Source organism: Trachurus trachurus (genome assembly GCF_905171665.1).
Source record: "Trachurus trachurus genome assembly, chromosome: 9".
NCBI classification, from domain to species: Eukaryota; Metazoa; Chordata; class Actinopteri; order Carangiformes; family Carangidae; genus Trachurus; species Trachurus trachurus.
The window spans coordinates 28924620-28939310 of record NC_139895.1 but is presented as its reverse complement, the minus strand read 5'-3'; the positions used below and the strand labels follow the sequence as shown (position 1 = coordinate 28939310).

Genomic DNA, 14691 nt, shown 5'->3' with positions numbered 1-14691 from the left:
CTTTTCTGAACACAGTTACAAAATGCTTTACAATTGAGATTGTGAAAAATATCAGAATCAGGTTTATTGCTAGGTACAGTATGTTTACACATACAAAGTATTTGTTTTGGTATTCATTTGGTGTTTAGATAAATATGAATTCAATCAATTTCTTTAACAATACGCTAGAACAGAAGTGATGTGATCATGCAGTTTAGTCCTGATTAACAGTCTAGCAGCTGGGGTCTGGGTAGTACAGTCTATAGACATGACTGTGTTTTCTGGCTGACACTGTTACAGTGAGCAAGGCCTGAGGAGATAAGAGCAGGTACAATCAGATCAGATCATCAAATTTAAAATCAGACTCATTTTTGTAATATTTCTAGGGGGATTGTGTAGCTTGGTGATGTGACTCTTGAAGGACAAGCTGCTGTCAAACACAACGCTTCTTGCAAAAGTCTTAACAAATTGTGACAGGTGACCAGTGAAAACAGCTGTGTATGTTCAGTGACTTGCTGGAGACCAATGATGATAACTTCAGTTTTGTTGGAGCTGAGTTGTAGTGAGTTGATCGACATCAATTAAATAGGAACACAAAACCTGCTGATAGATAAGAATGATGAAAACGAGTCAAGAGCAAGGCCGGCTCCTCAGTCTGTCTGAAAGAATGCTGGTCTATTGTACTAAAAGCTCACTTATGTACATCAAGCTGCACAAGGATGGAGCTCAAGCTGGTGTCAGCATTTATCAAACAGACTGTCTCAGTATTGTGATGTTTGAGCTTGATGTCTGTGCCAATTGAAAAATTTCAAAGATATTGTTGTTCCATTGAAAAAAGCAGCACTGAGACAATTTTCTCCGATTTTAGAAATAAAAGGCACTTTAGAAATTGGCTGGTAATGGTCAAGAGAGAGCTGTTAAAACTGAAAAACTGGTAAGGAACAATCCAGTACTTCAGATTAAATTGTTGTCAAGGGTTTGGCTTCCACAAAGCCAAGGAAGATATTTTATGTCCACAGACCTTTAATAGGATCATCAGTGTTCCAACACTAAAATGACTGGATACGTAAATTTGAGCTTTTTTCAACCATATGTAACATAAAGAAGGAAACCCACAGCAGCTGTTGTCAGAGCCAGGCAGTTTTAATAAGTCTTATGAAGACCAAATCACACATATAACTGACAGCAGCACTGATCATCGGGTAAAAGTCACTACAGAGCTCTAAAGTCTAAATATCATTTTTCTGACAAAACTGTACAATTCATAGATACAGTGTGTATAAAATACAAAACGGTGAAAAGGCCATGATGTGTGGTGGTTTCTCTTTGAGAGAACATTTTAAAAACAGTGGCAGAGCCTGAGGGAGAAAGAGGTTGTCTCCATCTGCAGGTCGATGTGAGCGTGGTCACTGAAGTCCATCATGTCTTCATACAGGAGGCCAACTTTTGGCAACATCTTGATGCATGGATTCAGGAATCCACTGACAGTATGCAGACAGCAGAACTGTAGGAGGGGGAGACGTGAGAAAACAACATTACTACCTGGCACAAAGTCTCATCAGATCACACTCACACAGGTGATACCAAGAACTTTAAATGCTCACATTTCTGGTCAGTGTTCCAGACGGAGAGGAGGGTTTCTCTGCTGTCCACTCTCTGTGACACCAGCTGCCCCAGCACCGCCTCCGTCCTGGGCTGCAGCCTGAAGCAGCAGAGACACAACAGTGGAGACAAGTCCCTCTGTGAGACAACTTCATCTGCTACATGGAGAAAAATGGGAAATAGTGTGTGTCTGTGTGTACCAACTTACTTTGCCCATGTTTTCATCATGATGGAGGGGTTTGAGAGAAGGTGAGCACTGTGTTTCTTTAATTTAGGACAAACCTGTAAAGCAGACAAAGACACATCACTACAAAATACCTGTGTTCCTGTAAACTGTTTTCTGGTCTGCATACAACATCTACTGCATGTCTGTCTGTCCTGTCTCCTCTGTCTCTCACCCTGAGCTTTCTCTTCTTTATTCCCTGTTAAAGAGGAACTATGCAGGATTTTTACCTAAATTAAAGCCACTATAAAGAACTTGTAACTGGATATGCATAAGCCATTGGTGGGAAGATAAGCTATTTCTAAATAGTGTAACTCTACACCTTTGGGAGGCAGTGGTCGGGTCGGTACACCGGATGAAACGATTTACGGCACTCAGACCGGAGACGGCAAGCACGGGCCAGATAAACATCTTTAAGATGGAAATTAGCTTTAGAGCTAAATCTGGCATATTTACATATTGTATGTTCATGAATATGCAGAGTCCCGTTACAAATAAACAAATAAATGAAATGAAATGAAATGACAATATGCACTAGAGCTCATGGGAAATGTAGTCTTCATTCCGGCAAAACACTACTGCTTTTGTCCACAGGGGTCGCCAAAAACAATACATAATGATAGTTCTTTGGAGATGCTTTAAACAGCTTTGGAGTCCTAGTGCTGGTTAAATAAATGACTTGTGACTTGTAACTTGTTCCAGGGAGAATCTAGGCTCTCTGCCTTCCACCTAGGGTCTCTTGGCTGAAAACCAACCTTGGGCCTCCGACCCGGTGTCCCAGCTCTCGTCTCTGCTGCACCGTAACGCGTAATCTCTTGTTTATGACAGGATAAGACTACACAAATATACACATCGTAATATCATATATGATGAATAACATTATCCACCGCTCCATGGATTGATTTCTCGTGGGCTTTGTTGAAAACAAATGCACATGGAGGAGAGGAGGGTTAGCAACACAGAGGAGACGAGACTGGACTTGCATAGTTCCCCTTTAAGGGTTTTCTTGGGAGTTTTCCCTTAGTGGATGTGAGGGTCTAAGGCCAGATGATGATGATGTTATGATGCTGTGATTCTGAGCTCTAGCAGTGGTTGGATTGGACAGAACGATATGGTTCCAGTGTTGGTGTCAGGCGCTGCAGTACTGTACCTCTCCCTCCAGAAGAAACTTGGCCAACAGTTTGTAGCGCTCCAGGCCGCCGGGATACTCCATCTCCACCGCTGGGAGCTGCCAGGCCACACGGACTGCAGGAGAACACACAGGAGTCAAACACGCGTGGTTCAGCAGGAACACAGTGCTGGTGCTCGGCTGTGGACAACTTACAGAAGGTGCTCGAACGGTGACATCTGACGGAGCCGGTGGTGGAGCAGAACCACGGTGAGGGTGACTCCAGAGGGGGGCCGAAATGACAGTACTGGGGCAGAAGCTGGGGGACCCACTCTGCTTCCACCGCTGACACACCTGACACACACAGGAGGGAAGAGCAAATACCATCACATATACCTGCCAACAGTGGGCTGTGAAAAAGAGGGGGATTTTCTGGGGTCACGGTTTGACGGGTCTACTCACAACATATAACCCCCCCCCCCCTACAAATTAAAGGTCCAGTGTGTAAAATTGGGGGAATACCGTGATATCCAGTGTTCAGATTCTAGTTTACAGCGCTTACTCACTCGCTCACACTCACCCCTCCCGCTAAGAGAAAACCCTGAAATAAGCGGCATTTTAAAAATCAAACATTACTAAAAATGCAAGATGGCCAGAAAAAAGAGAGAATAAGTCAGTAAAAGACGAGAGTAGCAGTAGGCCTAGTAAAAAAAAGTGTGATAAATACGCAATCGCGGGATTACATGACGATCAAGACGGCAATCCCATCTTTTTTTATTTTAGAAAGCGTCTATACTGCCAGAAAAAAACAAGAGCAGTAAAAAAAAAAAATGCTGCACAACGACCGCACGATGATCGAAACTGTCGCATGTCGCCATAAGAGACATGGGTCCTGTCTCCTTTTACCAGGAACTTCTGCAGTGGACACACGGCTAATGTAGTATTTCAGTTACTAACTCTGTTACATTTTGGGGAAAGTAACTAGTAACTATAACTAATTACTTTTTTAAAGTAACATGCCCAACACTGATCATATCACTATGAAATCGGGAGAACAGCGGGAGAAATGACCAATCAGGAGCAGGGCAGCAGAAAGGGTTAAAAACCGGGAGACTCTCGGGTAAATCAGGAGTGTCTGCAGGTCTGCCACCAGCCTGCAACTGTTGCAATGATAAGGTCAGACACTTGTTGGGATCTTTTACCTCTCATGTACATCTTGGTGGTCTCCATGATCTCCTGGTAGACCACAAACTCTGGCAGCGTTTTGAACAGTGCGGATGAGGGATGAATGAACACGGGCTCGTCCATGAGAGGCGTCTGTGAACACAGGCAGACAGAGGTGAGGAGGTGAAGCAGAGCCACAGACAGTCAAGTCTCTTCTCTTCTCCTCCCACTCACCTTGTATCCGTTCTTCCACTTTGGGCCCAGTACTTCTTCTGCCTGAACGCGCCGTGCGAGGTGGTCCCCGAGTCCGGCCAAAACGATCTGCCGGAGGCAAACCACCTGGTGCTCCGTCGGTGGCGTCATCTTGGGGTCTACAAACACTCCCACCTCCGGACACACTGCGTTCACTGGGAGGAGAGAACAGGTGTGATGTTCTGTTGCGTTGCTGCAGCAGGTGTGTGTCGGCGTTTCTGTGTTTCCTACCTGCGTTGGTAAGCTGTCCTCGGAGCCTCCTGATCTCCACCATGGCTTTATACCTGAGGCCGTTGTCCTCACAGAACTTGGGGGTACAGCCGGCGAATTCGCAAGCACCCACTGCACCTGCAGACACATATATACAGAAATACTGTAAACCCCTCTTCACATAATACAATATATAATACATCACTAAGTTTTTGCTGATGCATCTTACTGTTAAACCCCTGTGAAATAAAATATGATAATAGACCTTTATGTGCCTGAATCAATGCTTTTCAGTTAATGTATTTAAATTAACAGCCTCCTAATGTAATTTAACACATAGTCTGTGTATAACCTGCATTAGAGTCAGATCAGATACAATATAGAGTTTTATGGTTCAGTGCTGTTCAGTCAAATCTGTAAACGTACCCAGCATGACCATGAGGTCCCCCAGCAGGAGTGAGGCTCCTTGCCCAGCCCACAACCTCCTCATCTGGGTGAGCCGGGCTCGACGCTGGGTGAGCTTGGAGCTCTCATCTTCATCACCTGCAGGTCTGAGGAGAGAAGAAGATGTGGTTGTGTTTCCATCATGTGTGGCAGCAGAATGAATTTACATGAATCTACATTAATATAGAAACAAGTTATTTGTATTTCAAGATGAATATAAGTCCACAATTTCAAAATAAAAAATCTGGCATTACTTACCAAGTACATAAGTAAGGCTATGGTTAATGGAGCTCGCTGTCAGGTTGCATTATGCAAAATTAGTTAAAATAATATATTAATATAACCAATGTTATAATATAATTAATCTTTATCAAAAATCTCTCTTGATCATTCTTGCATCTCTGCAACATATTTGCGGTCTTTTCCAGAGTATTCTGGTGTATTCCTGTTTAAATACTTGAGGGTCTCCATCAATCCTTCTCTCAACACATTAACTATAATAAAGTCTTAGAAAACTTATATTATAAGTCTGAGGTGTACTCCCTATCTACTTCCTGTCAGTCCAGAGCTTCTCTTTTCAGATTGATGTACACCATGTGTTATTTGACCAATGACAGCATCTCTACCTCCACCAAGTGGCTGCTGGAAGAATTGGTTCTCATCACCTTTTCATGGGACGGGAAAGAAAAACTCAAGGGTTTCCATGTTGCAAATACATAAACTCTGCTCTGATACCTGCTTCATACAGTGAAGAACAACTTCATATTCATCTATAAACAAATATCAACAGAGACAGCATTTATCTTCACCTGTCGAGGTCTTCGAAGATCTCCCGGACAGTCATGGCTGCTACCACGGCGATGACGTACGGCAGGCAGTCCTGCTGCTTCCCCAGAGCTAACATTTTAGCGTAACGTGGCGCCACAGGGAATGAAGCCATCGCTCTGCCCAGGGGGCTGATGGGACAGCTCAGCCTGGCCCGCTCCAACTCCTTCGCCCTGATTATGAAAAAAAAGTCAAAGTCTTATTAGCTGAGAGCATTTACAGAGGCAGCAATGAAGGTCGGCCCCAGGAATATCTGACACATTTCTGTTATTCTCACTGGGCTGATGAAGAATTATAAGCTCTATAACTGAGCTGTGTGTAAGAACCGATGTAACCCAAGAGCTGAAGTTACCTCCCGGTGCAGAGCGGCTCCTTCAGGGCTCCCAGAGAGATCAACAGCTGCTCGGCTGCAACAAGAGCCTCGGCGGAGGGAGACGTGGGGAAGGGGAAGTTGACCACCTGCACAAACAGAAAATATGAAGCTTTATATTAACACGGCAGCAGTTCACCCAGAAGCTGCTGCTGGTCACGTTGTACCGACCTTATCTATGTTGAGGTCCTTCATCTGTAGAACCAGGTCCTCCACAGGCCTGCGAGTGATCTCTGCCTCCGAGAACAGACTGAAGTCTCCAAACACTGCAGACGAGTACAACCTGCACAAACACACAGACACTTAAAAACAGACCTGCAAACTCCTGAGGGTGAAAAGGGTGACAAGGTCCGAAACCAAAGTAGGGGGGTAGGAGGTTTTGTGATTTTAAGATGCAAATTACACTATTTGGAGCGTTTTGACACTAGAATTTCTTTGTGCAAATGTTTTTGGATTTTTGACCGTTCATCACAAAACATGACATTTCAAGATATCACCTTGTGCTCTAAGAAATTATAACCAACTATAACTATTTTCTGACATTGTGTTGTGTTTTTTACTTGTTTCATGTCAGGTTTAATGTTTTGTGCCACTGTGCTCAGAGATATCAGCTGAGTTAAGATTTAAAAAAGTTTCATTTCATTTAATTTTACATTTCCTGAGACATTCAACACCGCAGTCTGGTTCAAAATGAGTCCAGCCGACTTCACTGTGTGTGGCATTATGAATGCAGCCATAAGATACACACTCAGATTTGTTGACACCAAAACTGTCGGGAGCGTCCTGACGGCCGAAAGTAATTCATTTACCATGGACGCTGGCGTCAACAGGAGCGTCAGCAGCAGCGAACATTGCAATGCAAGCATGGAGGAATATTACAGGGTTTTTGTGTAGTTTTATGGACATTTTTGTGTCGGCCCCTATTAGTCTCAAATACAGTTTTCGTTGGACTACGAACCGGCCTCCAGGGTCTCCAGATGCACTTTGAGGAATAAAAAACTACTCTGGAGTATTCATCAGCATGAGGGGAGTCACTAATGACTGAATTTCATTTTTTGGTGAACTATTCCTTTAACAGCTCTAGTGGCCGGCAGCCAAGAGGGCAGGACTTTCAAGCTGTGCAGATGTGTCCATTCAGGCTCTCTCAGTTATTCTCTCCTGCTGTAAGAATAGCCTTTAAAGACGCTTTTGGTGTGAACCTATCACTCCCCTCCGCTTTTTGAAAAACTCCTTGGTTCTGCACGATTCCGTCGAAAGGTGACTAGTTTGCAGGTATGTAAAAAAGGAGAATCATCCCTGAGCTAAGAACACAGGTGTAATTGCGCTGTGACACAGATTCGAGTCCCGACCTGTAGCAGTGTCCCGGCTCCGTTCGTCCCGCCCTACCGGCCCTCTGATTGGCGGAGGCCTGCGAGGTCCACGAGACTTTGAAGGACGACACTCCCGTCACCCGGTCGTAGAAACGTTTCTTCACCCGACCGCAGTCCACCACGTACTTGATGCCGGGGATGGTCAGGGACGTCTCGGCCACGTTGGTGGCGATGACACACAGGCGAGTCCCGGGAGGAGGGGGCCTGAACACCTGCGCTCCAGAAACACACACATTATCTGACTAACGCTCAAACCCCAGGTCTTCTCCTGCAGCATGACTTGTGGATGTGATCTGACCTTCGCCTGCTGCTCCGGGGCCAACAGCGAGTACAGTGGGAGGACGTAGAGAGGGATGGACGGGTCGGCCTTCTCCTCTACAGAGATGAAACACAGCAGCAGCACAATGTGAGAGAACGCTCGACTCAACATGCGACGGAACCTGAAGAATTTTGGATGTGGAGCAGCTCGCCTTCGTTGCTGGGATCGTCTCCGATGTCGACGTCAGAGCCTTCGTCCTCCTCGTCTCCGATCCCCGCCTCCCTGTCCTCGTCGCCCTCGTCGACCGGCAGGGCCGAGTAGTTATCCAGGTCGATCCTGGGCAGAGACTGGAGACAGAGGTCATCTCTTCAACATGTGCGCACAGGAAAGAATCTGAACAGCAACACATTAACACACTACAGTGGACTCACAACAGTCTTCTTGTGTTTGGCCTTTTTAAACTTCCTCATGGCCTCGGAGCTGTCCGCTGCTTCTCCGTCACCTGAGCATGAAAACAAGTCAATATACAAAACCTCTGTGTGGAGACGTGTCAGACTGCAGAGAGACACACAGCTGTGCGTTCCACTCACCAGTGGTTGTGTTTCCCTTCCTGAAGGGGAAAGCTTTCCTCAGCCTCCTGCACAGATTGTGAACCTCTGCCTGACCGGTCAGAAACACCAGGATCCCACCTGCAGACACAGACATGGTGTCAGGGCAGTAGTGTGTGTGTGTGTGTGTGTGTGTGTGTGTGTGTGTGTGTGTGTGTGTGTGTGTGTGTGTGTGTGTTCTTCATGCATCCTACTAGAGCTGCAACAATTCATCGATTAATCGAACAATAATCGATTATTAAATTAACTGTCAACTATTCAGATAATCTAATAATCGGCTGGAATAGTTTTTTCAGAAAAAAAGTCAAGATTCTGATTCCAGCTTCTTAAATGTGAATATTTCTGTTTTTTTGTTCCTTTATGACAATAAACTGAGTCTCTCTTTGGTTTGTGGACAAAACAAGACCTTTCAGGACGTCATCATGTGGTTTGGGAAACTCTGATTGGTCAATAAAATTTAAAAATATGTTGAAAAATGTCAAACAACTAATCGAGTAGGTAGTCATTTACATAATCGGCAGATTAATCGATAATAAAAAATAATCGTTAGTTGCAACCCTACATCGTAATACTAATATAGCAACAAACACATCCACTAGGGGTGTAAGAAAATATTGATACACTGAAATAACGTAATACTTCATTTTGTAATACTGTATCCATATTCAGAAGGTATATCAAGTTGTATCAAGGTGTATCAAGTTTTTAGTAACAGTTTAGTAACATGTGACTGTGTGGGCACCTGGAGGCAGCATCCGGTGGATCTTGCAGGTCTTGTGAAAAGCCTCTCCGGTGTAATCGTCCAGCGGGGTGCGTTTGTTGAAATGGATAGTGACGGGGAACTGGCGGGCGTCCACCTTGATGACGGGCGGAGGCGTCCGGAACAGCTTCTGGTTGTCTGTGAAGTCTTCCACCCGCAGAGTAGCCGACATGACCAGCAGCTTCATGGGCAGGCCTTTCTGCAGAGGGACGGGGGACAGATGTCAAACTACTGGCTCAGCAGACAGAGAGAGAGACTGATGAAAACACAACTGTGGGAGTCAGCGGTCACACCACACACAGCAGCCGTGTCTCTGACCTTGTTTCTGAGAGGGACAATACGGGACAACAGTCCAATGAGGATGTCGGTGTACACGCTCCTCTCGTGGGCTTCATCGATGATTATCACGCTGTACCTCTGCAGCAGGAAATCCTTAGAGACGGGACAGACAGAAGCAGTCAAACACTCACACTCATTCAGTGCACTGTGTGTTTCATACACATCTACGTATTACTGGTGTGAAGAAACACTTCAGTTGTGGCTTGGGACAATCTCATCCTTCTATTTAACTAGTTCATCTCATGAGCTATAACAAGGTTGCAAACAAACGCTGCCTCAGCAGCTTGTCAACACTGTTTAATCTTTCACAAAACACTTATAGGGATAGTGTTTTGGCAAATAGGCCCATTGCCATAATCCTTATAGTCATAGCAGTAGGTTTTTCAGCAAACAGTCTCTGCATTTACCTCTAAAACAACTCTGTCTCGTAACGTTCTGTTATTATCTCATAGCGTGGTGAACGTGCAGGTCACAACTTGTCCACCAGAGCGTTTTGGAGTTGTTGGATTGTGTATTTGATGAGTTTGATGAGGGAAACCAAGAAATCCCATTAGCCTCCGTAGCATAGCTCTGAGCAGCTCATGGCTCTGCTCTGCTGTTCTAAAAATAGCTTGCACCGTCAATTAAAGGTAACGAACCTACTGCTATGACTATAGCGATTATGGCAATGGGTCAATTTGCCAAAATGTTGAACTATCCCTTTAAAACATTAAAGTAGGTTCAATATGAAATGTAAATATGGTATCTTTTAAAACTAAATGAGGGATGTGTAACCTTTTTATCATTTATCACAGGACAATGAAAAGGAGTACTGTCTGGACTTCATTTCTTTTTTCTTTTATTCAGATTTTTTTCTTTCTATTTCTCTTTTAAAATGTGATTCATCCTGTACGCTGTTGGACCTGAGTATCGTACTTCATTCCATCATATTTTTAACACGTTGAATGAAAATAAACTGAACAATCTAACCCCGCTTTCACCATCAAGAGGTAAAAACAGTTGAGATAACTGCAATTAAACTGTGGGTGCAGCCTTAACTTTTCTCCCTACAATGCACCACATTGGTTCTAATATGAAGCAAACTGTCTGGAATTTGCGCTTGAAAATGTTGGGAAATCCCATAAACCTCATCTAGACCTGAATGCAACAGTTGTTACCTGAGAAACATGAGTGGGTCTGATAATGTCATGTTTACTGTGCTCTAACTGGACCCAGGTCAGGACTGTACCTTCTGGATCTCCTTCAGTAAAACACCGTCCGTCATGAACTTGATTTTGGTCTCGTCGGTCACATTCCCCTCGTATCGAATCTGGTACGACACCACCCTGAGCACGGGATCCACCACAGATGAATATTTACAACATGTTATCATGAGCAGCATTAACAGTCTGTACATGTTCTCTGACCAGCGGAGCGTAGTTACCGTGTGGACAGGTTCATCTCTTTGGCCACTCTGTGGGACATGCTGACGGCCGCCACTCTCCTCGGCTCTGTGATGCCAATGATCCCGCTGCCGCTGCAGGAACGGGTACGAAGAGGACACAAGCACACACAAACATGAAGCTCGTTTCTAAGTCAACATCCATGCCCGCAGACTGTAAACACAATTATTCTTTTGGGGAAAATATTTATATTTAAGACCCAATCAAAAAGAGACTTGAATTTGGATTCTTTTTCAAATAAAGTGTGAAGTCAATTTCTTTTAGAAAAAATGATCACAACAAATCAAGACAAGATAGAACTGCATAACAAAAAATGGAAGAGGAGTAAATGTATATTGAGTAGTAACTGTAAATCTAATTGTCATATGACTAATTTTCAGAACCAAACAGGACAGAAAAGGAAAAAGGGAAAGATAAAAAAAAATAATAAAAAAGTTCTTTCTTTTTTTTTCCTTTTGGTTCTGCTTGTTTTGTGTCATCAGGTTTTGTTTTGTTTGTCTGTTTTTATTCAGTGTGTATGTCAATGTATGTCACATTTTGTATGTCATTGATTGTTTCCATTAAATAAGAAAATTAAATAAAATCAATAAATGAATAAAAACATTCAGTGAGGCGTTTAAGGACCGTCTGATGACGAGGATGGACCTACCTGGCATAGCCGGCTTCGTACAGAAACTGGGGGACTTGAGTGGTCTTTCCACTTCCTGTCTCTCCACAGATGACCACACAGGGGTTTTCTCTGACCGCCTCCATGATGACCTGCTCCTCTGCCAGCACAGGCAGCTTCAGACGCGCCTCCTGCAGCAGCACAGAGAAACACACTTGAAGCACTCACAAACCAAAAACACTCGGACTCTAAACAAACGTGAGAGACACACACCTGTATGTCAGGTAACCTGTCCACAGGGATGAAGACGGCCGGCTGCGACGCCTTCTGTTTTGAACTCTCCTCATCTGAAACCTTCTTCTCACTCTGTCCATCCTGTTTGGTTTTCTGCTCTTCTTCCTTCTTCACTTCCTGTTTGTTCTCCGTTTCCTGACAGGGAGAGGTGGCGTCGTTGGCTTCACCCGTCTTCTTCACTTCCTCCTCCTCCTCCTCATTATCCTCATCAGAGGACGTGTCCAGGTCACTACTTTCCTCTGCCTTCTGTTCCTCTTCATCCTCCTCCTCCTCCTCTTTCCATTTTCTTTTGTAGGCTCCACTGACACTGCTGATCTTTGGACCCGAGTCTCCGTCTTTTGTTTCATCCAACATCCTGAAAATCACACAAAAACATTAAACCACTGAGCCCGTCTTCACCTCACCTCCTCCTCTGACCCCATGCAGTGTATTTGTGCACTCACTGTTTAGTCTGGTACAGTTTGTCTCCTGTTCCCAGTTTGGATGTGGTGTAGAGCAGCTTCAGCTCAGACTCTGGAAGCTGCACCTCAGCCAGTTTGGTCAGGATGTCTGCTCTCTGGACGGGACAGGTGGACACAGAAGAGCATTGTGCTATACTTATATCACACTGGACCATGTGGTCTTGTTGGCAGACTCAACATTTTATAGCATATCTGATAACCTTGTGAGTTACAGTGAATAATAACTCAGTGACAGTTTGAGCATCTTATACCAGTACAAAAATGATGTTTTCAGTGCTGGTCAATCTTTTTTTTTTCTCACTTTACCACCGTTATTTTTCCGATTTTTGATTTTTACATCATGTAAATAAATGTAGTTTTTTTTGCATAACAACATTCTCCATGGATATGGGTATTCTGCTCATTCTCCATAATCAACCTTTAAATTCTTGTTATAGTTGTGTTATACTGTATTGCAGGTGCAGTCTGCTTAGAGAAAACATTTATTCCTGGAGCTGCAGGGTCTAGTTTCCATCTGCAGCGTGGCCCTGTCACTCACCTGAGCTTTCTTCTCCTTTCGTTCCAGCACTTTCTGCAGCTCTTTCCTCTGCTTCTTGGTCAGGGGCCTTTTGGTAGAAACCGGCGTCACTGAGCCTTTCTTCTTCTTGGCTTTGCTGGCTGGGAGCACCAGCGCATTGCTCTGATCCACACCTTTGAGTCTGTCTGCACCTGATGAACACATAGTGTTCAGAGCTTGAACCAAAGGAAACCTGGCTCTACTGCATATTCTTACTCTACAAGAACAATAATCACCCTTTAACAGAAAGGCCCTCAGCACTAATCCATCAAAGCAATATTTTTTTCCTACATAGACTTTTTGTCTAGTCGTTACACCTGGAGGGCCCCAAATCAAACATATTCCATTCATTATTGGATCTTCTAAATCCTAATCCGTATATTCTTTTCAGTTTCACATGTGCCTGTGACCCCAGTGAGGATAAGATAGATACTTTTATTACAGACTCTGGGTCCAGTTAAAAACAAGATATAAGATAAGCGATATAGAAGATTAATGAAAAAAGCAGGTCTGGTGTAACAACACTGGTCAGAACTGGGTGACAACATCAGTGAACATGCCCTTTTTTGTATTTAGCCTACATATTTAAATATAGGTCTTGGAAAAAAGACTCTAAACACTCCTTGTTATTCTGGCCCACCCTTGACAGATATAAGTGGTTTTAGATCTAGATCTAGACCCGGTCTGATGTGGTCTAGATGTGGAGTCAGCAGTCACAGACATAAAGGTGGCTCTCAGACGGGCTGACATCTGGACCTGGGATGTCTAACAACACTGAGACAACACTGTCGTCCTAATAATTGGAAGTGTATTGATACATATGGATGAATGCGGTCTCACCTTGCAGCTCCACCACCACCTGCGGCTGGTCCTCCTCAGCAGCCGGCGGACTGTCACTCTGCTGCCGGCTCCTCCAGTTGTGTCTCTTCCTCAGTTTCCCCATTTTAAACTGTCGTCTGGTAAAATACATACATCAAGAATCAACACGGATAGGACAAAATATCATGTTAGGACTTCAAAACACCATGAATAACACTGACACCTTGCCGGAGCAACGAGGAGCCAACTCGCTTGAAATTACCGGAAGCTTTCCGGTGCGTGGCGTCATTTACACAACCGATTCAACCGTAATGAGTTTTATAAAACACCAACCTTTTCTTCTTTTACTGGGTCAAACAGCAGTGAAAACCTCCACACGTTGGGAGTTTCAGCCCTACACCAGCTTCACGTGTAAACACAGTACACCGCGGAAATCGTTCCCCCCCGAAACGTGGTCCTCGAAGAAAGGTTCCGCTCTCCAGAACAACGACTCAGAGCGAAAGAGCCACATCAGCTGATATTTACTGCTGTTGTACTTTGTTCATTGTTGAACACAAATAAAGATAAAAAAAGAAAAAAAAAAAACGAACTGATATTTCCTTTTAAAATGTGTTTTATTGAAAAAGGTGCATTTCAATTTTCAATGTGTTTATTCATTTAAATTCATAATGCAATGAAACTGATAAACAGTGTTGGGTAGTAACGCGTTATTAGTAACGCCGTTACGTAACGCCGTTACTTTTTTCAGTAACTAATAACGTAACGCGTTGTTTTTTTTAAATCAGTAACTCCGTTCCCGTTACCAAACGCTGCGTTACTCCGTTCCTTTGGGTGAGGTTTTACAGCGGCACACACAATTCCTATAACATTTCAGCAAGTTTCATTGAATTGAAAGAAAGACAGAGCACAGACACTAAGCACTAGTTGGTGGCCGCCCTCTAGCGTCCCACACGTAATCAAACACACTACATGAAGAGGACTGGGCAGGTCAGAGCGATT

The 14691-nt window shown here is 44.1% G+C and overlaps 1 protein-coding gene across 1 annotated transcript; it reads right to left on the bottom strand.

Moving 5' to 3' along the window:
* Window positions 1-1117: 1117 nt before the first annotated feature.
* On the bottom strand, window positions 1118-14109 carry dhx37 (DEAH (Asp-Glu-Ala-His) box polypeptide 37). Its single transcript, XM_083979891.1, has 27 exons — window positions 14026-14109; window positions 13714-13829; window positions 12856-13025; window positions 12300-12412; window positions 11836-12211; window positions 11605-11753; window positions 10937-11029; window positions 10742-10838; window positions 9493-9606; window positions 9157-9373; window positions 8397-8495; window positions 8238-8308; window positions 8018-8153; window positions 7846-7922; window positions 7527-7759; window positions 6349-6460; window positions 6160-6266; window positions 5792-5980; window positions 4965-5089; window positions 4560-4676; window positions 4311-4483; window positions 4115-4229; window positions 3129-3266; window positions 2955-3049; window positions 1790-1863; window positions 1584-1681; window positions 1118-1483 (listed from the first exon to the last, which is right to left on the bottom strand). Exons 2-27 carry the CDS (start codon window positions 13814-13816, stop codon window positions 1407-1409), a joined length of 3468 nt encoding a protein of 1155 aa, XP_083836017.1. The 5' UTR covers window positions 13817-13829; window positions 14026-14109; the 3' UTR covers window positions 1118-1406.
* Window positions 14110-14691: the final 582 nt, after the last annotated feature.